Source organism: Sylvia atricapilla, chromosome 5 (assembly GCF_009819655.1).
Source record: "Sylvia atricapilla isolate bSylAtr1 chromosome 5, bSylAtr1.pri, whole genome shotgun sequence".
Lineage (NCBI taxonomy): Eukaryota > Metazoa > Chordata > Aves > Passeriformes > Sylviidae > Sylvia > Sylvia atricapilla.
The window spans coordinates 72470339-72496349 of NC_089144.1; the positions used below are offsets into that span (position 1 = coordinate 72470339).

General features: G+C 44.3%; 1 protein-coding gene across 24 annotated transcripts in view; it reads left to right on the forward strand.

The window, feature by feature from the left end:
* Window positions 1–26011, forward strand: part of RBFOX2 (RNA binding fox-1 homolog 2) — a 170887-nt gene that overhangs the window by 95796 nt on the left and 49080 nt on the right. For all 24 annotated transcript variants that reach the window (XR_010743705.1, XR_010743704.1, XR_010743706.1 and 21 more), the window contains 2 exons: window positions 14248–14472; window positions 24566–24712. Coding sequence is in view for 21 of the 24 variants with exons in the window: in XM_066320209.1 (XP_066176306.1) it covers window positions 14248–14472; window positions 24566–24712 (372 nt within the window). In the remaining 3 variants the exon portion in view is untranslated. The remainder of the gene's footprint in view (window positions 1–14247; window positions 14473–24565; window positions 24713–26011) is intronic.

The window sequence follows — 26011 nt, forward strand, 5'->3', positions numbered from 1 at the left end:
AATGTATTTTTTTTTATTCTTTCATGGGATCAGGTGCTGTTTTTTCCATGTTAACGTGCCGCTGGGTATGCAGCGCATCGTGGCAGTAACATGGAACTGCAAAGTCAGCTCCTTATTTTGATGTCTACTGTAACATGGTGGCTCCTGCGCTAAATTACTTGGTGAGATAATTGCTCATCTTCCAAGATATTTTCCTTTCTCTGTGTATGAGGTCTTTTAGTAAGATAGGAAAGTACAAGGTGTTTTTTGGGCCAGGTTGCATCTGACTTCTGACTGGATTCTTTAGTTTCAGTGATATATGAAGGACAGCTGGGGTGGTAGTTAGAAGCAGAAATGTAAAATCCCAGGACTCACTGCTGGCAAAGCAGCAGGATTGTTGTCAATCTCTGAATTACACTGCCGTGACTGCTGTTTTATGCTTTTAATGCAAACAGCATCATTTTGGTGGTGTGGCTAATGGCCAGTCTTGACCAAGGGATGCTGCTGCTCTTTCAGGAGCAGAAGGGACAGAGGGTGGCGGCAGGCCATTGATCTACCTATTCAATAGGCAGGTGCTCTTCCTTGAAATGCTGTCTGCAAAGAGGTTTTGCTGTTTGATGGTTCAGTATTTCACTTTGGAGCCATTTTGTGCCACAGAGCAGGAGGATGAGAGAGAATTTGGCTAATATGAAACTGGCCATCCCAAGAAGGCTGTTCAGCACTTGGGGGATGCGTTGGTCTCTTGCCTTGGCCGTGAGGACCAGGGAGGAAATAGCAGGAGCTCTGGCTTGCAGTAGAAAGCTCGCTCTGAGTGTGCTGCAGAGCCCTTCCTGTGCATAACAAAGACCTGGCTGTTCTCCTTCAAAGGTCTAAAAGCAGCTGAAATGAGACTGCAGGGGAATTTAGCAGTTTAATCCAAGGCTGCATCTGCAGACCTTGCTGAGCTGTCGCATACCCTTGCATGCTCCCTGCTGTGCCCAAGCCATTGACACGGCTGAGCCATTTGGTGCCCATCTTGTACTTTGAGATGGGCCAGGATCCAGGTATGAAGAGTGTCTCCTAGTGCAGGCCGAGAGGCACCTTTGACAGCGTGTGACATGTTGTGATTACTGTTTGGTTACCATCGACTTTTAAAGAATGGTCTGTGGGTGCCGGTAAAGGCAGAGATTACTCTCTTTCTGTGTACTGTTAATTAAAACTTTTACCTGGAAAGGAGATGTCAGAGTGCAGCTCACTTAGCCAGGGCAGACTAGCTTGTGTCTGTTGTTCAGGATAACCCTTTGGCTGCTGTTTGTGAAGGTGTCTTTTTGGCTTCCTTTCACTCAGAGTATGTGTATTTGTTCTCTGAAGCCTTCTCCATACGCTGTGTGAGCAGCAAATATCTTAGGTCTTTTGAATCCAGGTGGATATGCAGTGGAAGCTCCTACAAAAGACCATTTTTGAGTCTGGTTGCAGGTTTCATCGCCCTATAAATTTGATCCTGAATAAATATCTTTAGATGTGATTTTGATTTTCTGCAGAGTATCAGTTACCCCCTGAAATTATATTTAAAAACCAAGAAGTTTAGAGGTGAGAGAGCGTAGTTAAGGTCCTACTTATAAACCACAATCTTTTATCAGTGTCAGTCATAATAGCCCCCAGTACGTGAACGACAAGCATGTGATAGCTGAGTAAAAGAATGGGTTTTCTGTTCCATCCTAAACTTGATTTCTAGCTGATTTTATTTGTGCCAGCAATAGCTGAGCTGTGTACATCTGTTAGCATCCCACTGAGAGGCCAGTGAAGCCGCTCACACCCAAAAAATGCCTGAAAAAATGCACTGCTGAAATTAAGGGAGGGAGTTGTGGGGAGTAAAGACAGATTGTCACGTACTGTTTCTCTACCAGGTGCTGGTTGAGCTTTGAGTTTGGTGATCTTAGGCTTTTTTGTCTTTTAAGGTGCAGTATTGAAAGATTTAAGACCCTGTGGGGTTTTCAAGCAAATTATTTTCTTCCTGGGTATGAGCACCCAAGAGGTAGAAGCCGCAGGAGAGGTAGAAGCAAAGCATAAGCTAACTGTGTTCTGCACCTCTGTGGAAAGCAGAGCACCTTGTTACTTTTTTGCACAGGTGTTTTTGCTTGTTTGGAAAGTAACTGGAGCTGTATTCATGAATATTTGAGGTTGTCAGGTGCCTTTTGAGGGCGGGAGGGAAGTAGAGCCAGGGAAGGGCAGGCTGTGTGGGAGCCAGAGGGGCAGAACAGGGAGCGGCCCTGGCCCTCTGTGGTTGTCTCATCTCTCTTATGGTAGTAGACTTCTTATTGGGATGAATGTGCCTTGAAATATTTATTGCCCTGTTTAAATATTCATTGCTGCAAAGGCAGTGCAGCCTGATGGCAGCAGTGCAGCCTCAAGGGACAGGGGCCACAGCAGTCCCTGGCATTTCCTTTCAGTAATATGATAAAAAAAAAATAAAAAATATATATATATATAAAAAAAAATCGGGCATTCCCCCACTGCAAGATTGACAGGAGCACTCAGGCATATGTCCCAGTGTTTCATCTTTGTGCCAGAGACTTGTATTTGCTCTCAGGCTCATATGCTGGGGTGCTGTTCTTGGCTGCCAGATGCTAATGCTTTTTTTTTTTTTTTTCAGGCCTGTAACCTGGAGTGAGTGGCTTTGTTTAGCCTGACACTGTGGAGTGTGAAAGGGGATGTACAGAAGGGCAAATGGACTGGCTTAAATGGGTTTAACTTTTGATTAGCCTGTGTTTTTGTTTGTCTTGTAGGTGTGCAAGGAGCAGGGAAGAAATAGGACCTTTAATGCACTTGGCTGTGGAAGGTGGGGATATGCTGAGAATTATGGAGGGGTAAACTTCTCAGGAACTATATGCAGTAATATATTAAGGGAGCTGCAGGTGCTGACAGACATGCCCTGACATGAGATGCTCTTTTATCAATTCAGTGTTTAAGGTATATTGATTTAGCTTCAGTAAAACAGAGCGGTTTTAAACTAGGACTGCCAGTGATATGCAGTAGTTTAATGTGAATATTTTGCAAGTTGCTACTGTTAAACCAGCACAGGCTTTATGTGTCCCAGGGCATTGACATGATGGAGGCAAGGGAGAGCAGCGTGTTTCCAGTGGTGCTGCTGAGCGTGGGGGCTGCAGGAGCTGCTTCAGTGATACCCAGCCCAGGAAGAGGCACCTGAAAGGTGATCAGATGTGCTGCTGACCTTGAGCTTTACCTATGAGCTGTGCAGGTGACCTGTGTAGAGAAGAAGTCTATACTGGCTCGTGGTTACAGCTGGAATGTGGTAAACATACATTAGCTGGAAGGCCTGGGGAAAAGAGGCTTTAAAAGGATTTTGTAACAATGGGAAAATCTTTTCTGAGATGCTCGACGAGTTTACTGTGCATGAATCAGCTTTGTGCTGGCTTACGTGGGGATACCCTAGAAGTGAAGGACAAATGAAGCAGGTAGTGGCAATAGCATATGCTAAATATCCATGTAGCCTCTTGTTCTGCAGTAAAGTGGCTTTCAGGTGCATTTTGAAGTTGCTGTGAGCAGAACAGTGCCCCTCATCTCTGTGCCCTGGCCGTATGCTCAGCCTCCCCACCATTTGGGGCATTGTGCTTAAGCAGATACAAAGCGAGATAGTTGAGTTTATGACCAAACAGATGACTGTTGTTTGGATTAATTTTCTGGCAGTGGCTGCGGTGTGACTGGATATCACAACAGCAGACGAGGGGAAGTGCAGCCCCGGATTCCAATGCCAGTTGGTAGTTTGTCGTATTGGGTGGTACACAAAACTGCACCTATACTTTTCAGTAGCTTGTTCCTCTCCATGAGATGAGGTCATTATGCTTATAAATGTGTATGCTGCTTAGTTTAATCAGCTTTAATTTATGTGCATTGACTTCCACCAGCTCTTGTTAGCTTTCCAAGATACTGTCCTATAGGTCTGGCTTTAGATTCTCTTCTGGCTGTACCTGCGTTGTAGTCCATTATGTCTCACTCAGGTACCTCTGTTTTGGATGACAATGTTTTCAGCACAAAGGCAGGAAAAGGTGGAAAAGACTGTGTCCTTCTCACTAGCTGACTTAATGACTGTCATTTACAAATCAGTAAACAAAATGAAATGGAGTCTTTTACCAGAGCTGAATTTATTAGTCTCAGCTTTTGGCTATTGGTTTTCTTGCTTACTTTTTAAAATAGGTTAAATATTATTAGCATCTGCTTTATTTTCCTCACAATGAATGTATTTTAATAAAATAATTAGTTGCCTTTTATTTTAAATGATGAGCAAAATAAATAGGGCTTTTCAAGGTTTTCAGTGTGCAGCCATGTGGCTTTTTCCAATCTTGGGCTCATTTCTGTAGCTCTTTCATGTTCCCTTTTGAATTTAATTCCATTTTTAAAATTTGCATATTGAAGCATATCTGCAGTTCATCTGGCCAAGGCCACATACTCAGGTAGCAATGCTTCCCACACCTTCAGGCAGGTAATATACCTGAAAGCTGTAGTCACTCACTGTGCCAGGCTGCAGGACTGGTGAGTTGCTTCTCTATGACTCTGCTCCTTTCCAGAACCTCTGCTTTCCAGGACTCAGCGGAGGCTTCTTTGAAAATAGGAAACTACTCTTGGAACAAATGACTAGCAAGAGATAGGAGAATGCTGGAATGGAAAGTAACTGTGGGAAGAAATCTGTGTTTTTAAACCATCAAATTTCTGTTCTGAAATATGTGCTAAGTCAGTCGCAGACTTCCTCCGCCCTGCTCCCCGAGAGCAGCTTGATAGAATGTTGCTGTGCCAGTGAGTCCTGGTCCTGGAGTCACAGATGGGTCCCGTTTGCCTCATCTCCTCTCCTGTCTTCTGTACTGAGTTCTGAGTGTACCCATGATAGGCCAGTGGCAGTGAAAATGTGACAGGGCTGAGACGTTTAGCTGCTTGCATGCAAAAAAAAAACCCCGAAGCTTCAAGAGGAGCTCTGGTTTTGTGTTTAAATATGCTGCATACGTTCTCCACCTTTGCTTCAAAGTCACGTCCGAGCATGCGGCTCCTTGCTGTGGTTTCTGCCAGCTCTGCAGTTCTTTCCAAAGCACTCAGCGCTCTCCAATTGATTCCAGATGTGTTCTCCCCTTCCCGGTGCTTTCTCCCTTCTTCCTCCTCCGTCTCTGGCAGCAGAGGCAGGGCTGTTTTTTTTTCCTCTGTGGTGCTGGAGGCAGTGCAGGCAGGTGGGAAGACTTCCCTGCTGCCCACTGAAATCTGGGGAATTGAAGGGGCAGGTATAAGTCAAGCTGCCTGACAGGGCTTTGAGGTTTGTCCTTCCTCCAGGAGCCAAGTCAGCTCAGAGCAGCCCCTCTGCACGGTTCACTACTTCCTTCAGCTCATTGCCTTCGCAGCAGGGGAGAGAAGGACAGGAAAGCCTGATACCAAAAGTGATCTTCAAAATCACAGTGCTCTCCTAGCACTGGAAATATATAGAGATCTGGAAGAGTCTGCTCCAGATAGCTATGTCACATAGCAAGGGCTTTGAGAAATCCTTGTCACTGAAGTAGATACAAATCTTTCTATGGTGCTGAGTTTCATGAGGATTTAAACATTCAGGAAAGCCACCTGAATTCTTGAGGAGCACCTCAATTCAGTTCTACCTGAATTCTTGAGGTGGAACTCTCCACGCTTAGCGAGAATTCGGTGATGTACTTGCAGATGCAGAGCAATAGTCCATTTGCAAAGCAGAGATGTGATGAAAAATTGCTTATCTGTCCAGCTAGGTCTTTGATTTGGGTTGGAGAAGCAGATACTGGTTTTCGAAAATATGTCAGCTGGAGAGTTACTGTCTCCCTTGAAACAAAGCTGTTTGAAGTGAGCAACCTGATTGCAGAATTAGCTGAGGAGACAGTAACTGTGATACTATCTTACCAGCCTGGTCAAGAGATACCATGGGACCAGGTGGTGTTTTCTTCCCTGTTATATTTCCATGTTCTGTATCCCTTCTTTTTCTAAGGAGCACCTTTAGCCGTCCGGAGTAAGGCAGAGAACCAGCACAGGCAGGTTCTCTGTGCCATCTAAAGTCTCACATAGTGCCCGGGTATCCTGCTGCAACCATGGACCTCTCCTGAAAAGCAGTTACCCATTCCTTCCCCACCACTGGCCTCTGATTTCTGCTGCTTCCCTGAGAGTCATGCAATGGAGAGTGTGGTTGGTTTGCTAATCTGCTGAACGGCTGATGGCAGCTAGCTTGGATTAAACATATGTGACACATCTGCAGCACGCTGTTCCTTAGCTGTGACTCATTTTGATTCTGGTCCCAGAGAAGGAACTTAGCCCTCTTTGCCTGACAGAGGAGTAATTCCCTTGTGTGGGACATGCTTCTGCTGCCCTGGGTGCCTGCTGGATTAATGGATTTGTAGTATTTTCAGACATTATTTTCATGTTGATTTGTTGAAAGCTAGTCATCTTATGGAAATCTTTTTTTTTTTTTTTTCCCCCCCCCCCAAGAATATTTGACTGTGAATGTTAAGTGGAAAATAGTCACTTGCAATGTTGCAGAGCTGGGAATAACACAACCAGGGTAGGTGCTAAAGGACCAATCTGCACCAAAAAATTGAGCCTGAGCTTGTCTCTTAATTTGCTGGCTTTGTTGCTGAGGATATATCTGTCCTGGTGATTCTTCCTTTGTTCTCCACTTTTAACCCCTTCTCCCCAGTAATTCTCAGATGTAGTTAAATTCCTAATATGGAATGGAAACAGATGTTGGGACCCTGATATCTCTCGAAGCACAATTCCCTCTAATCAACCCCAGAGAGCACGAATTGATTGAAAGCATTTGTTGGGATGCCTTTGTGCCAGTAACATTAAACTTTTTTTTTTTTTTTTCTGAGTGGGGAATAATGTAGATTTCAGGAGCAGAAACCAGTGCTTTTTAAAATGTGAAAGGTTTGTTCCAGGGTGGTAAGTAGATGTGGCCCTGGGCCTTATTAATGTTGTATAACTCTAAGCTTTGGCTGTATCCAACAGGAAGCCTCTTTGCAGGTTGCCCGAGGACATCTTACCAAGTTGTGCATGCATTCAGCACTGAGAGCTTGTGTTTGTGCAGAGGGGTAGAGCAAAAGTTGGCCATTACTGGAAGTGATGATAGTATGGGGATGAGTGAGTGCTTCCTGTGTATAACAGTAAGATAAGACTACAACTTTCTTTCATTCTTTCCTACAAAAGAGGAGCCTGAACTTCTTTTCCATAAAGTTCTTAAAGGCATTAAAAAAAAAAGGCCAGCTGTTTTATTTTACAGCACACTTTTTGGTGGCCTGGAATGATAGTGCACTGGAAGGTAAAGTTGTTCTTCCCTTGCTTTACATATTTAGGAAGGGCAAGATTAGATAATCTAGTGTAAGCTTGCACCAGGAAGTTGAACGAGACATGCCTTTAAATGGTTAGCTAGGTGCAAGTGTGAGTGCAGGCCTCTCTTTTTATATATATATTTTTTTAACTGGTGCAAGATTAGCTTATCGAGGCTTAACTTAAGCCACTGCAAAAGGCATTTCCTGAGTGATTACATCCGATTTAAATTTTAAAAAGTGTACCCATGAACTTTAACTTCCTTTTATTTTAGCAAAACTACCATAAAATTCCAGCAGATGTTTCCAGAACTACCTAGATTTAGAGTTTGCCTTTGGGAGGATTCAGGAGGAATTGCTCTCGCACCCATGACAGTAGACTCAAAATCCAGTATCCTTTTCTACTACCATAGTGTGTCATAGATCAAATGAAGATCAAGCTCCAGATGTGCAGATGAAATACAGGACTTCTTATTACTGTAATCGTCTTCAAGTTGCTTTTATGATCAACTCACACCAAGAAAGCGTGTTGATTTTGTCAGTCTGTGTCCCAGACACGTAGGCATGTCAGTCTTGCTCTCTGGAGTTACAGAAATGCCTTTGTAGTGTGGAGAGTAGGTGTCAGGTTAAGGTCACATATCCCTCTGAATCCACAAAGAAGAAGGATATGAGATGGTTATATCCTTTGTATATATCCTTTTCACCCACAGATTTCTTTTCTGTAGGCGTTTTACCCACTCTTCCCATTCAGAAGCTAATCTGCAATGAAATGGCCACAATGGAGAAAGTGTTAGTGCATTTTGGGATAGAGAGCTTGTAGTGAGTTTGTGGGCACCCTGCAGGGTTGCAGTGGCCAAGTCACTGTTTCGGAGTGTCTGGGGCATTGGAAAGCCCAGAAACTTCATCATTCTATACATCACTTGGTCTTGTATTTGAGTTTCTTCATGGCCCTAAAGAGCAAAAGCACAGTTTTAAGAAGCCAGGCTTAAAACAGGTTCTCTCTGTTGTGAGAGCCACCAGTGTGGGCTGGAATTGATCTTTGGTGTCATGAATGCCCCAGCCTGTGTGTTTTATCTGCGAGGCATAACGCCGGAGTTCCTGGCGGGTGTGGGGACCATCACTCACACTGCTTTGTATCCATTCCCATTTGCGAAGAAGTGCTTGTTGATACGTTTGCTATCAGCAGGCAGATTGTGGGATTGCCTGTGGAGAGGGTTAATGTATGCCGGAGGCTGCGGCTCCCTGACAGCCTGAGCTCATCCAAGTGCTCGTGCCCATGGCCCTTCCCTCCCCAGCTTCTCCACCCCCTGTCCTTTCTGCCTCCGGTTCTCCTCCAGCTCCTTGCCAAGCTGTTTCAGTGCTCTTAACTGGGAACAAAACTAACCTGGCAATAAAAAGTGAGTAAATTATTTTTTTTCTGGGATATGTGCTGCAAGGGCTCAGTGGTGGGCAGCTGGCAGGGGAGAGGGGGCAAGAGTGCACAGCTGCAGGTAGGGTGGTGGCAGCTCCAGCCAGAGCCCCTCTGAAGCTGCAGCTGAGAACTGGGATCCGAGGCTGTTGGAAGGGGCTGGGAAAGAGATCCTGCTACAGCAGCTTTTTTGTTGATCTCTGGAAGGGGAGGGCGGGCAAACACAGGCCATTAGTAATTAATTAATTATTCTCACCTGTCTGAGCAGCAGCCTTGTGTGGTAAGCCCTCTTTCTCCTGTCTGTATACACCAGGGAGCGGTGTTCTGCACGTGTGATGTTCGCATCCCTGACAGGAGGCTCTGACCTGGGTTCCAGGGGGGACAGCACTGTCCCTGCATTCCCCGTGCTCATAAAGAGCCCTTTCTTACGGAGAGCTGAGGGTGGGCAGCGGCTCCAGGTTCCTGCCAGGCTCTTCAGATCCCAGCTCCAAACATTTTTGCTGTTTACAGAAGGGATTAGATTGGTGCAGAGAGCAAACAGTTGTAGCCTGGAACTCTGGTCTTCACAAACAGGTTAATTGCCTCCGTTAGCTGCAAGTCAGCTGCTTCAAGGATTCATAAAATTAGTTCAGTGAAGACATATGTATTAGAAACCCCTTTCCACTAATAGGCTTATACTCGCATCAATCCCAGTGATTTGGGGGTTAGCAGAGTTCAAAGGCATTTTTAAGAGATTGTTTGATGCTTATATGCCGTACCATTTCCCTGCACCTTTCTGTGATGACTCACAATAGGGTTATGGATAGCACAGACCAGTTACCTTGTGGCAGTTTGCCATGTCTGCACAGAAATTGTACTGGTTTAGCTTTATCAGGAGTATGATTTTTATTAGGCTTTACTATCTACGCATATTATGGCATAGCAATACAGAAGAGATCTGGAGCTGCCTTGCTCTAAGGCTCCTTTCATATCCCTCTACTTACATGCATTTCTCTAATGAGGAAAACAAGACGACTTCTTACAGAACAGACTGATCTTTGACAGATTTATGGAAGCAGGAGGCCTTTTGTGTTCATTTCTGGTGTTTGCTCTTGGCGCTCCAGCGCCGTGATCCTGGATCACCACCTGCTGTCTGCTGAAAGAATTCATCCTGTGTCACATTTGCTGAACCATGTTGCTTCTTGTTGAGCTGTTGTCCCAGCTCCCACCCTTCCACAAGGTACCACCACGTGCGGTTACTCATCAGTTACTCATCGTTCCTCCGCTTAGCTGGAAGCTGCAAAGTTCATTAATTAACTTAAAACCGCATAAGCTCTTAGAAATGTGTCCCCATTAGGGATTTTTCACTGCTTTAGCTGATTTGTTTTTTTAAACAAAATGTGGGATGGGTTTGTACTGATCTGTGTAGGCAAACTCCTGATTTAAGAAGGAAAATTGGCCCCTGCAAGGATGGGACTGGACCTCTGAGAACAGGGGCTTGAAAGCAGAGCCCAGATGGGTAACCATATCCTTCTTGTGCCCTGAGGGCTTGGGTGCTCATGAATCAGATGCCAGCATTTTGCAAGGGGGCAGCTGCTTTGAATTCCTACCTGATGTGAATGAATTATTTCTGTGGCAACAGAGCAACAGAAGGAATAGAAAACACAGGAATTATTGCTTTTCTTTGAACTATAGGTTAACATATATCATACTGAAGTGTGTGTTGTTTTTTTTGGTTTTTTTTTTTTTGGGGGGGGGGTGGGTAATCTATTTATTTATTTATTTAAATTATTTTTAAGGAGTAGGGGTTTATTACACTGTTTCACTTCCACTGAACAGCCTTTCTCAGTCTGAGCATGGGATGGCAGCAATCATGGTTGGTGCATGGCAGCAGAAGCTGGCAAAGTTAATCAGTTAATCTGGAACTGGCAAGATTATTCCTGCAACCAAATGTCCCTCACACTCACCTCCTGGAGACTGCCAGCCTGATGCATTGTGGCAAAGAGAAGTGTCTGTCTGCTCCTGAACATTGATTAAAATTTACTTCACCCCATCACAGAAGTTTAAGATGGTAGTATATTTCGTGGAGAGCTGCGCTCAGGTTTTCCTAGTCCTGTGTTGACATCCTTGTGTGCATTTGGGGATGGTGACTGCTCTTGGACATGCCTGTCTGGGTTTCTTGTTGCATCTGAGTACATTTTTAAGATGCCTTGGTGAGCTGCAACAGGCAGGACTGGCAATGCGCTGAGGTAAGTCAAGATTGGATAGACAAAAATATTTCCCTTTACCCAGAAATTTAGTGGGTTTCTCTGTGCTCTCTGTACCTCATGAGAAGAAGCACCCCCGACTGACAGAATTTTATGTGGTGGTTTAGAAGTAGGGAAAGGAGTTCAGGTTCTGTATTTGAAAATTATTGGGATTTGTGTGTGTGTGTGTTCTGTGTTAGCTCTTGAAAATATGAAGTGTTGTGTAAATGTTCAAATTTGGTAGAATAACAGAAGAGAGAGAATCTCCTCTGGGTTTGGAGGATATCAGTATGCTGTGAAACCTGCAGAGATCTCATCAGGAGTCCCTTTCTGTTGACGCTAGTGGAAACAGAGAAAAAAGTAATTCTAAAGCATCAAAGGAAATTAAAATTAAAAAAAAAAAAATCAGATAGGAATATGTCCATAATTGTATCAAGAGAAAAAATTTTTGAGATACAAATACTCCATGGGATTATGAAACCTGGGCAAATATTATAATGATAGGTCTCCAGATAACCTGAGACATTAAGTGAAGGATGCATTTGTACTAAAAGATATGACTTTTGCATGTTAGTGTGATTTGAGGAGTAGGGGAGTGACAGTGGTATTAAAAACATTTTATTTTGCACCAGAAATCCTCCTTTGAAAAATCTTAGGAAGATCAGAGAGAAATAATAAATAAAGTTAGCAGGATATTTTGGCTTGAGAGGTGTGATTAAACTCAAAGTAAATATGTATTATCAAAATGCCACAAGCAACAGAGGAGAGAGTAAGCATTTTTCATCCTTCAAACATTTGTAGATAATTGAAGAAGGGAGAGAAATTATTTAAGAGGTTGAAATGCATTTAAACTGAAAGAAACAGTATTAACTGAGAGGTGAAAACACTGAAAATAAGATTATATAAGGTTCATTTGGCTTGCATTTTAAACAGTCTAAGAGTGAGGTTGAATGCTGGACTGTGTCCTGTGGGGAGCAGCCCTGCACTGTTGATAGGATGGCAGAAAAGGTTTTGTTTGGGGCTGATCAGCATTCTCTTCCTCTGACCTGGGATGCTGCTGGCTTGGAAATCTAGCTTGTTCTGAGAAGACTGGAAATAGTTTCTGCTCCTCCATTTTTCCTGTGGAATTTTTTTTTCTTTGGAAAGAAAATGTAATTTCCTATTTAGCTCCTATTTGTAACATAAGAAAGCGGGGCAGACAACGTGGGCTGTACGGAAGAAGGCAGACCATCGAATACAGTGAAATATTGTAACCAAAAGAGCTTGGGAAGGAGGCAGTATGTGGGACAGAATGGAGCTGTCATGTCAGGGGTTAAACAATCTGAGCAGGTGAGCAATAGGATTGCTGATACCTGGTTTGCAGTGGGATGGCCATCATTCTGCCTGTCCTGCCTCCTGCTTTAGAACTGCTTTAGAGTCACACGTGGCTTGCTTTGTAGCTGAGAATATCAAAGGAATGAGCAGATCTGGAGGGCTGATGGAGCTGCCCTCCTTCTTTGAGGGGGAAACAAAAATCCCGTCCTGCTTTCAGAAAATGTGCTTAGTGCGTGAAAAAACCTCCGCAGAGCTGCAACTGCTTGGGGGAGTGCGTGCGAGGGGCTGAGCACTGGCCACTGGCATGCTCGCCTCAGTTTTTGTCTCTCAGATAAGGCTGCAGAGTTTGTGTTCCTGCAGGCAGCAAGGCTGGACTTGAAACTGTCCGTTCTTCAGCATGGGCCAAGGCTGCAGCTCAGCTCTGCTAAGTGGTATTGAATGCCCTTCCCTCTCCTTCTCCCCAGCTGCCGGAGCGCATGGCCACGTGGCCCCCAGGGGAGGCAGACCAGATAGACTAATGTCAGAGCAGATTTGGGATTCAGCCAGTGTCTAAATGAGCCCAGTGCTGGCTGGAGGTGCGCTGTGTTTATCATCGTTTCCTCCGCCTGGAAGGGAAAGCTGCAGGTAGGCTGATAAAGGGACTGGAAGGTTTGTCCGGTTTCTTTGGAGGTCCGTCAGCCCCTGCGTGTTCTCTGCTGAAAGGCTGCTTGGCAATTCCCACTCTGCCTTTGCTATCCACAGGATAAGGTCCTTTTCGATTTACTCCATTGATTTAAGCGTGCTGGTGTCAGAATAGCATCGAGCACCTCTAGGCTTTGTGGGGGAGGACCCAGGGCTGGAACAGCAGCCAAAATTTAAAATCAGGATTAGTCTGTTGACACGCACATAAATCAAACAGTCCTCCTATCATAAATCTTTTCTGTGGATTTTTTTTTTTTTTCCCTGCTGCGGCGGTGAAAGCAGTAGGAGTGATGCAGCAGCCTGGGCTTCCCAGTGTTGGGCTTCAATGTCAAGGCTGTTCTCCTTCACTCCAGGTGGCTGAATGCAGCTCCCTCCTTGGTGAGATCCCTGCAGAGGCTGCAGGGCTGCATGCTTTTTTTGTTTCCTTCATGTGGTTTTCCGACATGGTGGGGTAGCATTTTTATTGTCTTCTGGGGGTATCTTTTGCATGGTCAGTCTTTTGTTTCTGAGTCATCTGATTGGTGTTAGCTACATCTAAGGCAGTGCTAAAAGCTCAAGAGTCCACTATGCAAGAGGTCTCTGTGGGATACCCTAGGCTGAGGGAGGAGTAGGTGATTAATGCCTTGTGTGATTGTAGAGACACTCAGGATTGGGAAAGAGTGACTGTGCAACTGGCTTGGGATCTCAGCTTGTTTCATACAGCTTTTTGGTGTCTTCACACTTGGGCCAGCAAGAAGCAAGTGGGATATTGCAGCAACAGATAGCTGTGCTCTGTATGTGCTTCCAGGGCAAAGGAGGGGCTTCTGCACAGATAGACTTTAAAAACTGTACTTTTTATCATGGTACCAGAACAGAGAGGTGTGCTCTGAACCACACGATGTGCTTGCTTGTGTGCAGTGAGCGTCAGGCTGGAGGAGATGGACCCGGTTAATGGTACTTGTAGGAATGTTGAGAAACCCTGTTCCTTCTGTGTTTCCTTCTCTGTTCCAATGTGTGAGTGCCTTTTCCCTCTTCTGAAACAACACCTTACTGTGTGTAAAGCTTTGTGTGAGATCGCAGGGGTATGTAGTCTGCAAACCCTGTAATTTGTTTGCTATATGCCACCCAGTAGCAAGGAAATTGCCCTGAAAAGATTAAGAGAACAGTGTCGTGGCTCAGAGGAGCAAGGCATGTGCTTTTTGATAGGAGAGATAATAGAAGACTGTGGAATACTATGGTGATGGTGGGTGGGATATTCACATGAACATGCGTGTCATTTCTCAGGCTGATGTTTCGATCTATCTTCTGTAGTATAAAGCTCCTTTCTCCTTTTTCCTTTCTAAAGGGTAACCAGGAGCCATCAGCAACTCCTGATGCAATGGTGCAGCCATTCACCACCATCCCATTCCCGCCGCCCCCACAGAATGGGATTCCCACAGAGTATGGGGTGCCACACACTCAGGACTATGCAGGCCAGACCAGCGAGCACAATCTGACGCTCTACGGAAGCACGCAGCCGCACGGAGAGCAGAGCACCAACACAGCCAGCACGCAGAACGGATCTCTCGCAGTAAGTGCACAAGGCTGGCCAGCCAGAACAGCGCAGGGCTTTGGGGAAAGGCAGCCGCTGATTAGCTTGCTGTTTCTCCAGTGTGCAGCAAACCAGCAGTAGACTTGAAAGGAGGGAATTAAAAACGAAACGCGGCTTTTGACCTTCCATTACTGGGTTTCCCCTTTTGCATGTTCCCCTTGTAAATTAGTGCCTGCGGAGAGCAGTAGTACTTGAAATCGTGATCGTGGTGGTTTTACCGTGGTAGCATTGTCCGAAGGCAGTCTCTTTCAAAAGTGTTAATTACTTTGTGTTAATTGGTGAATTGTTGAAATAGATGTGATGGAGGCAAATTCTGGAGGGTTGACAGTACAAAGAATTAGGGTGAGCACATGCATTTTAGGTGTAATTTCAATATGGTTTTGTTTTCAGGAAGCTAACAGAGTAGAAAATCACTTTTCTTTGACTTTCTGAAGACAGCAGGGAACTACAGGGAGCAAGGACAGGAGATGAGCTCTCAGCTACTGGTCTTCCATTTGTCAAACCAAGATTTTCATCATCTTATATACTTTCTTTCTTCTTTCCATGGCCTGGAACTGGCACTGGGCAACATGCAGGCAGATTATCCCAGGAAAAGCTTTATCCACCCCTTAAGCCACTTGTTAAGACTTAACTTCTTAATAAAGAGCCTTATGGTGAGAGCCTTCGACGCTCAGGGGCGGATTTAATCTGTTAATGCTTTCAGTTTTACTTGTAGTTGGTGTTTGGCTTGTAGAGATTTTTTTTTCCCCCCCTGGTTAAGTACTGAATAAATTCAGTGCCAACAGTGGGAAGAACCAGTAGTGCCAGCTGAAGTGTTCATGGTTGGTGATGTGTGCTTCTGCTCCTTCTGCAGTGGGCAGTGCATGGTTGCACTGCATGCTTGGTGCCATTGGTCATGACTTTGATAGGATATCTTTGATTCCTTCCTGGGAATGCCACGACTTTGGCATCTGGAGGAAGAAAATGAGTACAGCCTCTATAAGGCACGTTGGTAATGTGTAAAAGGAGCATAGGATGCCTTGCTTGGCAGAAAAAAGTAGATAAGGAAAGACCAGGCAGGAAATGAAACTTAGAGCTGATGCAGCGTGCAGAAATGTAGGTTTTAGCACCAGATTGTCTGATACCATTCCAACGCATAAGATTTGGATTGCCCATCTCCAGCATACAACCATCTCAGGCACTGCCAGTTGGATGAGGAAGCTTGAAACAGGGCAGTGGCTTTCCCCCTGTGTTTTTGCTGTTCCCATTCTTGTCCAGAGCTTAAGAGCATTTCTTTTTAATGGAAATGATGCGAGCCTTGACCTTGGATGTAAGCTCCTGCCAGCCTTCCTGTTCCTCTTCCATATTAGGAACCATCTCTGTGGCTCTGCAGGGCCGAGCTCTGTGTTTCATCAACTAGTGCTGGCTCCAAGGAGCCCACAGCCTGTGGCTAGCCTGCAAGGAGGCACTGGAAGCCCGTCTGCGTGGGAGGGAGTGTTGCTGGGAGACTGCTGGCAGGCAGTGGTGTTGCCAGGAGTCTGTGGAAGGAGTCTGACTGGCAGGGGGTTGTCCAAGGAAGAGGCTGAATAACCCACGGCGCTTGTAGCGGCTGTTGGAACAGGTGTGCACGTCTGGAGTGACTGGCTGATGTGGTTGAAGACGTGCAAGCTGAGCATGCAGAGTCAGGAATGTGGCCATAGCTGGCTGGGAAAGGGTAAGGGCACAAACAAGGGCATTGCTGTGGCTGGGACTGATCAAACCCAGATGATCCCAGATGGTGGCACATGAAGAAACCTGTGGGAGCAGGGGTAAAAGTGCCTCAACAAGGGGCTTTTCACACACCAGACTTTCACATCCACTGCATCCTGGATCTTTCAAGTCTCTTTGTCTTTCTGCCTAGGATTCCTCTACGAAGTTATTTTGATTTTGTGGGCTCCCTTAAAAAGTTAAAAGCAATTATGTCCTGTCTCAGTACGCTGATTAATAATGTAGGACCTAGGGGAAGCAAGAAGGCTCAGTAGTTACTCAAAAAATGCTATTGAAACATAGCATAACAGGTTGCATATTTAATTTTAAACATCTACAGCTAATGTTAAGCATTTTGTCCGTCCTGTGTGCTGGCTATTACTTGTTTAACACACATGTTCAGCCCATGTGGACTAGACTGTTACACTTTAAGGCATCTTCTCCTTTAACCATTTTACCATCTCGCTCAAACAACACTGCTAGCTTTAATAGAGCAAAAAGCCATCACGGGTGAGGGCTGAGCCTTCCCTCCCATTATTGTGACTGACAAGCACAGCTGCTGTCACATGTGTGAAGGTAATACCCCAGACTCAACAGCCAGTGGATTTTTTAGCTGCTGACTCGAAGCCTGTGTTCCCGTGGGATGATTCAGAAATTCCTTCAGATGGATAGATAAGTTCCCTGCTTGCTTTTAAGAATAAGGCCTGTGATTAGTCATGTTGGCAGAACAGAGGGAGATGGCAAAAGGTGTGGTCAGATGGTGGGGATTTCCTGCTTTTCAGGCTGATAGCCTTTAGGATAATTGCAAAAGTAACAAAGAACATGGGGGCAGTTTAAAGATCACTCATGGAAAGGGGACTTGATCTTGTTGGTAGGATGTTATACAGCAATGTAATGTGGTCTGTAACAGGGTCCTTAAGACACAGGGCGGGAGCACCTTTTCGTAGAAACTTGGCTGCTGAGCTAGAATGATTTGAAGTTAGTGGTGGTGTCTGAGGTAGTAGACAGGGTTAAGTAGATCTGGGAGCCTGAGGTCAAAGATCAGCAGTGAACTTACGCAAAATACACTTTGAGAGTCAAAGTCCATGCCTTCCTATGCAGTCTAAAACCCTGAACAAAGGGGAGTGACTGGTTGGTGTCATGAGCTGTGGATGAGCTTGGCTTCGGAGGTCTGAATGTAGTGGAAAGCATTCAGAAGTCTTAGGATTGGGGCATGGAAAAGAAATTGGCACAGTAGTTGGTGTAATACAAACAGCTTCATATCTTGGAGTCTCTATTTTAGGATCAAGCCTCATCTGTGGGGCTTTGTTTCTTGCCTGGCACGTGGCAGGAAGACCTCTCGGTCTTTGTGTCCAGGCATCTGTCCTTTCTCTTGATACTGTCCCAAAGCACAGCTGAAAGACCTGGATTAAAAATAGGCTGAGATACAGGACCATATTTGGCTTACTTGGTCTGCCTATTGCAGCCCTCTTCTTTAACAGTTGATGCTCAGCATTTCAGTTGCGGTGCTGGGTTGCTTGGTTTCTTTCCCCTTCTTGGTTTACCTTAGTGCTCTTATCCCTGATGGAAACACCCAGCACGGTTAGCTGCAAGGGGAGATGCTAATTAGGCTGCAGTACCTCTGGCAGCTGAGCTGATCTAAGAGACTGCTGTCAGAAAGGAGAGATCTGGCTCCAAGCGCAAACTCCCACTCCTATTTACTGTCTCTGGCATGCCTTACGTGAGCCACTTGAATTCACTGACCTGGCAGAAAGCTGTCCAATTCTTTTTGCTGGGTTAATGAATTAGGGCAGCTGTTAGAGGGATGCAGCAAACGCTGTTGTTGCAAGGTAAGCATGTGGAGAGCATGGCCAGAAGCCGAGAGCAGTTGTCAGCTCTCTGCATCTCCTGCTACTCTACCTGCAGAGGGAAGATTAATCATCTGCTGAACTAAAAAAGCTTGCTTGATAGTAAATGCAATGCATTTAATACTGCCAGCTGATTATTCAACTTGTTTCTCTTGTTAATGTCAGAGGGAAGAATTTGTGTGTCTGCATAAATTATGGAATGCAGCTGGAGGTATAGAAGTAGTGGAATAAGTTTATGTAAATTACTTTGCATGAAAATGGCAGGTGCTGTCGCCTTGGTGTTACGTTGTCATGAGCCAGTATAAAGTGTTATTTAATTAGAGTATCGTGTCTCTACTTCTTGATGTGGTGTACTGAAATGTATTTAGCTCATTCACTGTACCATAAAGAGATATTGACTTTCAGGTTCTCAAAGAAGACACATTTGTGGTGGGGGGCCCGTATGTGTCCAGAAGCAAGGCAGGGAAAGGGCTTGGTCATCTGGCCGTGTCTTGTGCATCTAGCAAGGGCTTACAGAAAAGAGAGCCAAAGACACCAGGGATTCCTCGAGTGACTGTCACAACACATGGACGATGTTATAACGACGACTTCCCCTTGGGTATTTCTTGCCTAGACTGAATTTGCAGAATTTTCTTCTGTAATTACTTTTCGTCCCTTTAGTAATTAAAGCAATTGCTCACGTGAGGTATTTCAGGTGAATAATATGTTTAATGGATATCGTCAGTTATTTTCTGATACTGCTGAGCAGGTGGACATGAGGAAGAGCTAGCTTCAGATAAGTAGTTTGCTGATGATGGTTTGGCCACCTCAGCTTAGAAATTGCTGTCTTGAGGTTGCAAGCCCTGACATTTAATATCTAGAGCTTGCTTTGAATATGAGGCAGATTGTCAGCACTTGCAGTCTTGTGTCTAATGCGGCAGATTTAAAAATGAGAAATGGGACATGAATCAGCAAGTATCATTACGTTAGAGTATATAGCTATAGTACTTCTGCGTATCTCTCAAAGGTTTTAGCAGATCTAGCAGAAGTACAGGGAAGGATAAAAGTGATGATGAAAAGGATGTAGCAGGTTCTTTATGCAAAGAAATGAAATCTTCACTAAGAGCTGTCAGGAATAAAGGTATATTACAAGTAAATAGAAAATTGGATGATAAGGCAACTAAAATATGGAGCTTTCCTATTTTTCACTTACTAGGATGCGTGTGGGAAATAATTGGGTGCTACGTTTGAAAAAAAGAGCAAGGTTTACTACTTATTTTATACTTATGTCCATACAATGAAGAAATTAGCATTGCAGCACTTGTCCACAGGATACTTGGCAAGTTGAGACATCTGCTGGCTTAGTTTGCTGGAGAAGAGTCAGCAAGCATTTGCCTTGTTCTTGCATCCTTCCACAGATGCCACATATTTGTGTGCTGTTAGAAAGAAGATAATGGGCTGGATGGATCTTAGGTCTGTCACTGCGTGGCAGTTCTTCTGCCACTGTCAATGGAGAGGTCCAGGGGTGACCACTATCTTGGAGAATGGGAAATTTTGCTGTCTCTTTCACCTTGTCAGGGCATCTCTGTTTTGTGAGGAATGGGCTGGAACTGCTCACAAAAGGTTTGACAATCTGACCAGCAGAATGGACCTTTCAGGGGGTTCCATTTCACCCCTTCCTTCAGAGGGAAAAGAAAAACACACCAAAGAATACTGTTAAAAACACCCATCTTTGGGTTGAAAATGTTACTGGGCACATCAGAGATGTTGTGCAGCATAGGTAGCAAAGCTCCATATGTGCTTTCCTATGTTAGGTTTGTGTTCTGTGAGGTATGTCTTTAATGACAAAAGTGATTAAAATGACTTAAGCTTCAGTATGTCTGAAAATATGTAACTAACAAAAAATGTATATCAGAAAAAAATATACCCTAAATTCACCTGACTGTATGGAAAATAGTAAAAAGCTTTGTAGAAGTTAATTGGTATGTTCTTAGAATTTTTGGGCTGTTTTTTTAGCATACGGAATATTTTGGACAATAGTTAATTGTGCCTGTAAGTAGCCCCCAATTTTTTTTTAAACAACACTCCTGGCATCTCTTAAAAACCAACTACATGGAGATATAATTGTAAAATTATATTTTCTGCTGTTGAAAAGTGATAATTAACGCTAAGGTCTTCTGTCTGCTGAACAAGTGTTTAAGCAGTTGAAGTTCCCATGGCATTTGCTACTGGATGTGTGGGACCTCAAACCTACTTTAATAGAGTGTCGTGGGGAAGGAGATGGATTTTGTGTCTAGGGCCTAATTCTTCACCTGTTTTTACATGACACCTTCTCAGTGGGTATTTGTTTATTGGTGGGTGGCTGGTTGTTTTGACACGGGTTCTTCGCTAAAATTTTCCTGATATCTTGTGTTGTAGAGATCGTTGTAGAGATTTTTCCACATTATCTATGCTTTATTTCGTGGTGGGAATATTGCCTTCTCTCAGTTGTAGCTTTTGGTCCTTGTCTCCATAGTTCTTCAAGTTCTTGATCCAAACAAGGTTGGGTATTTGGTTTGGCTGTTTTTGGATTCGAGACTGATCAAGGAGCAGTGGAGTGAGCACAGTCTGTCTCCTCGATTTTGTCAGCCACCCAAATCCCCTTTTAAATATAGTTATTAGTTACAGTTTGTATTTTGTAAATATTTTCTTTGCAGTGATTTATAGCTCTTAACCTCCTCAGTATGATTCACAACATTTTGGACTGCCTGCTTCCTGGGGGAAGAGAATGGGATTTTTTTTTTTCGTTTGTCTGGAACTCGGATCTGAAGCAGTTCCAGTAGCAAGTGGGAGATGGAAACAGAAATCTTCTTTGGTTTTGCTGGGTGTTAATAATCTGTGTTGGCCTGTTGCACCAGTGCTTGTCTGGCATTCAGATGGAGACCTGCTCAGACCTCAGGTGGTGCTGGAGCTCCTGCCTCCCTGCTGCTGAGGGGAAATCCTCAGCAACTGCTTGTTCATCACCTGTGTTAGGGTAGAGGAGAGCAGTTGAGAGGTGGGAAGGTGGTTGTAGGGCTGACCCCAAACCTTTTGGAACACCCTCGTGCTGCCAGGTCTCCTCCTCCCCTTTTACACATGTATGTGCACGAGTATAATCCGTGCTTTTCTTTGCAGCTGCCTCTTCTTGCTTAGGACTGCCTTTCTGCTGGCAGGTGTAAAGGAGGAGCTGAGCTGGGGGCACAGGCAGCAAGGAGTTCAAAGTGAAGCACATACTTTGCTGTCCTGGGCTGTGAGGTGTTTCTCGGTGACCTTGAGCAGAGCTCAAAGCTTCCATGTGCAGGTGTGAGTGGCATTATCACCTGCATCAGTGTGTGTTACACAGGCTGTGCAGTGAATCCAGGACTGCTCCTAGATGTGAGACCTTTGCTGCAGCACATCTGTACTGCCTGATGGCAGGCATTGGGACCCAGGGAATGTGTATTAGTGCCCTCCCAAGCTGATTCTCTAGAGAAGGGAGAGGTCTCTTTCTTCACTGGGAAGTTCTGACACAAGGCTAGAAGGAGCTTGAACACCTTGTGGGGAAGGTGTCAGGGTGGGGAGTGGGCACTTGGTGAAATGGGGGCTTTCATAATCTGCCTTGGTCAGGGTAGCACTGCTGCCAGGCTCTGTTATGTGCTGCCTGACAACAGGCTTCAGGCCCTTCCTTTCATCTGCTTCCTAATGAGTTGAGCCAAGGAATAACTGTAAAAGGGAAAAAAAATCTGAAGAGACTGGCTTTTTCATTTATGTTGTAGCTGAATGTGTGGCAGTGGACAAATATATTGACCTGATGTTACAGGGGTGGAAAGTTCAAATCTTACCTTAGGGCCATGGCTGATAGAGATGAGGGAGCTACAGCATGCCTAAGAAGATATTTAATGTTAAACTACTACTGAAAAATCAGGCTGTGTGAAAACATGCAAAGCATTTGGAGTCTCTCAGTACAGTTAAAAAAGTAACACTGGACCAAGATCCCTTTATTCCTTCTATAATTTCTTCTCTTTGAAGCATTTGTCTCACTGTATACATCTCACTTGCTGCAGAATAACTCCTGCAGCAGCTCTCTGCCATATGCAGGAACAGCTGTGAGTGCTTTTGAGGATGCCAGTGTACATGATACATTGCACCCTTGGTGAGAAAGGAGTTCTGCCCTCTGCCTGGGAGCAAATGTATGGGAGAGGAGTGCAAACAACATTCTGTCTTCCTCCCCTGTGGAAACAGCAGATCCTGTACTGTGTAACCTATATTTTAATGTAGCTGTCCCTTTTAGCCAGGAGTATTGGTGGTTTTTGGGAGTACTCCCTTGCAGGTGTTGTATGCAGTGGTGATGGATAAGCTGCTCCTGTATTTTGTCTTTCTTGGACAGATTTGCCCTGAGGAGCAGAGGATCCTGATAGAGGCATAAGAATTAAACCATTGAATAGTGTGGTGGGATTTAATTGCAAGCCAGCTGCATTGATTCTTCCCCTAGGGTGTAAGTTTGGAGAGTCTTTTTGTCATAGAGGTCAGGGAAGGCAAAGAGGGGAAACATGTGGGGGACAGCTTTTAGGCAAGATCAAAAGGATGTTTCTGAAGTTTTTCTCAAAAATTTGTTGTTTAGGGTGAATGAATCTTGGATAAATAAAAATGCTTCATTCTACAAAGCTTCTCCTGAGACTTGCACAGCTATGGGAAGGAGACATATTCATCAGGGCACTATTGTCATTCTTCCTATCATAGATAATTTATGTTAACTAGATCAAGCATGTTTTGTGCTGCATGCACAGCTCTACTGAAATTTAATGGAAAGCTGCCACTGCTCTTCTCAGCGTGGCAAGACCCCAGTGCTTACTGTTTGCTTGCTCTTGCCTTTGTATATACACTTGATTTGTAACCAACATGTAAATTCAAGGTCATATCTTCAAGTGGTATTTCTGGGCAGAAGATACTTCCGTAGTGTTGCCAATTGAGTTTATCTGTGAAGAGATGTTTCCAAATGTTTGTGGAGTATTGTGTGTTGAATGATGTGCAGAGCAGCCTAGCAAATGCAGTCAGTGGTTGGGGGATTGGTGTGGGCAACTCCCCTGAGAGTTCTTTCATCTTTGGTACACAAATTGCATATTTAAAACAGGAGAAAAAAAGGACCAAAACCGGAAAAAAACTTGCCCCTACTCTTCTGTCTTTAAGGCCCACATGTTCTTTTGAAAGTGCCTTAAAAAACCCTGACTCTTAGCAATTACAGTCTTTGCCTTATTGTAGAACTTCTTTATAGTTGATGGGTTGAGGAGGAAGTCAGGTTGGCATCTGAAGAGTTGAAATGACACTTAAAAGTGCACCACATGGGTAGTCAAAGCTTGACTCCCAAGAGTCTGAGGCAAGCAGCAGGAGACAGACTGAATGGGTGGGTGCTCTTTGAATACCTTGGCCTGCCAGTGAATGCACTTGGAAAGGGGCAAGAGCAATAAAACTGGTGGTCTGCGTTGTTCTGTGGCTCAGGTTTTGAGGTCATCTTTCTGACTAAAGAGTGAAAAATGCTATTTTCTTATCAAGCCATTTTGCGAAGGAGCCTTGCCTTTATATTTAGTGCTGTGCTCAAGTTTTAGCACTTTTCAGTATAAGCTCACACAAGCAGCTGAGATTCTATTCCTTACTTTTCTTCTGCCAGTAATCTCTGTGCAGGCATTATGATTCTCATCTGGCACACATATCTCCCTTACTCCTCTGCCTGCTTCTTGTACATTTTCTGTGAACAAATACCCCTGGTGTACCCCTTGACCTCTCTTTGCCATGGCAGTCAGCCCTTGAGAACAGTGGAACAAATTGCCTTTCTTAGCTGTGGAATTGGTAGGAAGAAGCAGCACTTGGAGTTTTTTATAAATCTTGCAGTGGTGATGACTGTTTCATGTTCCTGGGCTCACTTAAATTCATGAAGAAAGTTAATCAGAGACATCCGTAAGCTGTTCCTATATGGATTTTACCATTTAATTATACATCTTCTTTTGGAGTAATATCCCTCTGAAGGGACTTTGACAGAACAGATGCCGTTTTGCCTCAGGATGCGCTTCTCGTCTTGGCCCGGTGCAGAGCTGCCACTTCAGCTGTGGGATTTTGGTGATTGCATGAACGTCCTGCCACATGAGATTAGAGTGGTGGTACTACCTCCCAGCTCCAGGATATGAGAGATCCGTCTCTTCGTTAGAGCTTTCGTATGGTGGCAGTTGAAGTGGGGAAAATGGGCTACAAGAAAAAAGTAATTTAAGAAAAACCAAAGATGAATCTACTAAGCTGGAAGGTGATAGGAGGGGAGGGAGACTGAGATCTCATTAGTGTTTACTCATGGAAAGGGAGGGGAGGAACAACAGATCAACTGTTAGGTGTTACTGGCTTTATCAAAATGATTGTCAGGTGCTAGATAGCTCCATTGCAAGTGCAGTGCTAATACCTAAGTAGGGGTAGACAAGGCACGTGAATGGGATTTGTGTGATTTCTACCTATGTGCACACTTTTGTCTTTTCTGATTTCAGCAGACAGAAGGAGGGGCACAGACAGACGGACAGCAATCACAAACACAGAGCAGTGAGAATACTGAGAGCAAATCCACTCCAAAACGACTTCACGTGTCTAACATTCCTTTCCGCTTTCGAGATCCTGACCTCCGGCAGATGTTTGGGGTAAGTTATGAGCACCTTTTCAGGCATGGCAGATTCTCCTTCTCCACAGGTGGAACACCTGCTACTGTGTATTTGTGTGAAGAAAAAGCCCTTCCCCCTCAGTTTAGTCAGCAAACTGTAATGCAGGATTAGGACAATTGGTAGTGCTTAACTTAGCTGGTAACCATACGAGAATTAAAACAGTGTTCTTCCTATTAAGATATTCATAGAATCATAGAATGGTCTGGCTTGGAAGGGAACTTAAAGATTATCCAGTTCAAACAGCCCTGCCATGGGCTGATACACCTTTCACTGGGTGTGCTTAGAGCTCAGTCCAGCCTGGCTGTGAACTCCTCCAGGGATGGGGCATGCACAACTGCTTGGGGCAACCCACAACTTCTCTGAGCAGCAATGTTCAGTGTAATCTAACAATTGGTTTGGGGAAAAAAAAAACAAAACAAGATGAAACCTCACCTTATTTCTGAGTAGAGGCCAGGATTAAACACTGACTTAATATATCCTTTGCAAAGCACTGTTTTTCAGTTGCATAGAAACATGTCGAAGTATTTATTTCCTCATGATCCATTTCTGTGATGAAAGTTGGCTGCAAAAAATTTGCCAACTAATGATTGCATTTGGAAAAGCTAGTGCAAGTCAGATGGCATTTTGTGTTGTGTATGATATACCTTCTGTTTCTTTTGACCACATAGTTTGTTTTCCCTAATCCTTGGATGCTATTCATGATTCTTGATTTATTAGCTCTTTGGGGAAGGGTTTGTTTGTGTGAGTATATGTGATGACTCATTCCACATGAACACAGATAAACGAGCTCGATGTCTCGTGACCTAACCTTCAGGTGAAGTTATGTCATATTTATATGTCATAGCGTCATCATCAGGAATATTTGACTTGTTGAAATAATTATAGTATGAGCCTTGGTTGATGGCATGTTTTAAAGTCTTCAGAAATATTTATTATTATTTATGAAGTTATGCCTTTTAAAGGTGCAGTCCAAAGAATCGAGGTCGGGGAAAGCCCAAAGCTCTTGTCACCTTAGGCTTGGAGCATATACTTTGGTCCTCACTTATAGCAGCTGCTCCTCCAAATTCTGCAGTGTTTCTGTTTGAGTTGTTGCATCTCCTGAGCCATCTGTGTGGATGTGTATGCGTGCACAAAAGCACATGCTTGCATGCAGAGTAGTGTTGCAGTATTTTAAATGTGTCTAATTCATGGACTTCAGTGCTGTAAATGAGAGAAGAATTTGGCTTAGCTGTCTGTAGCTTGGACAGTACAAAAGAAACAAAAACAGTGGTCAAAATG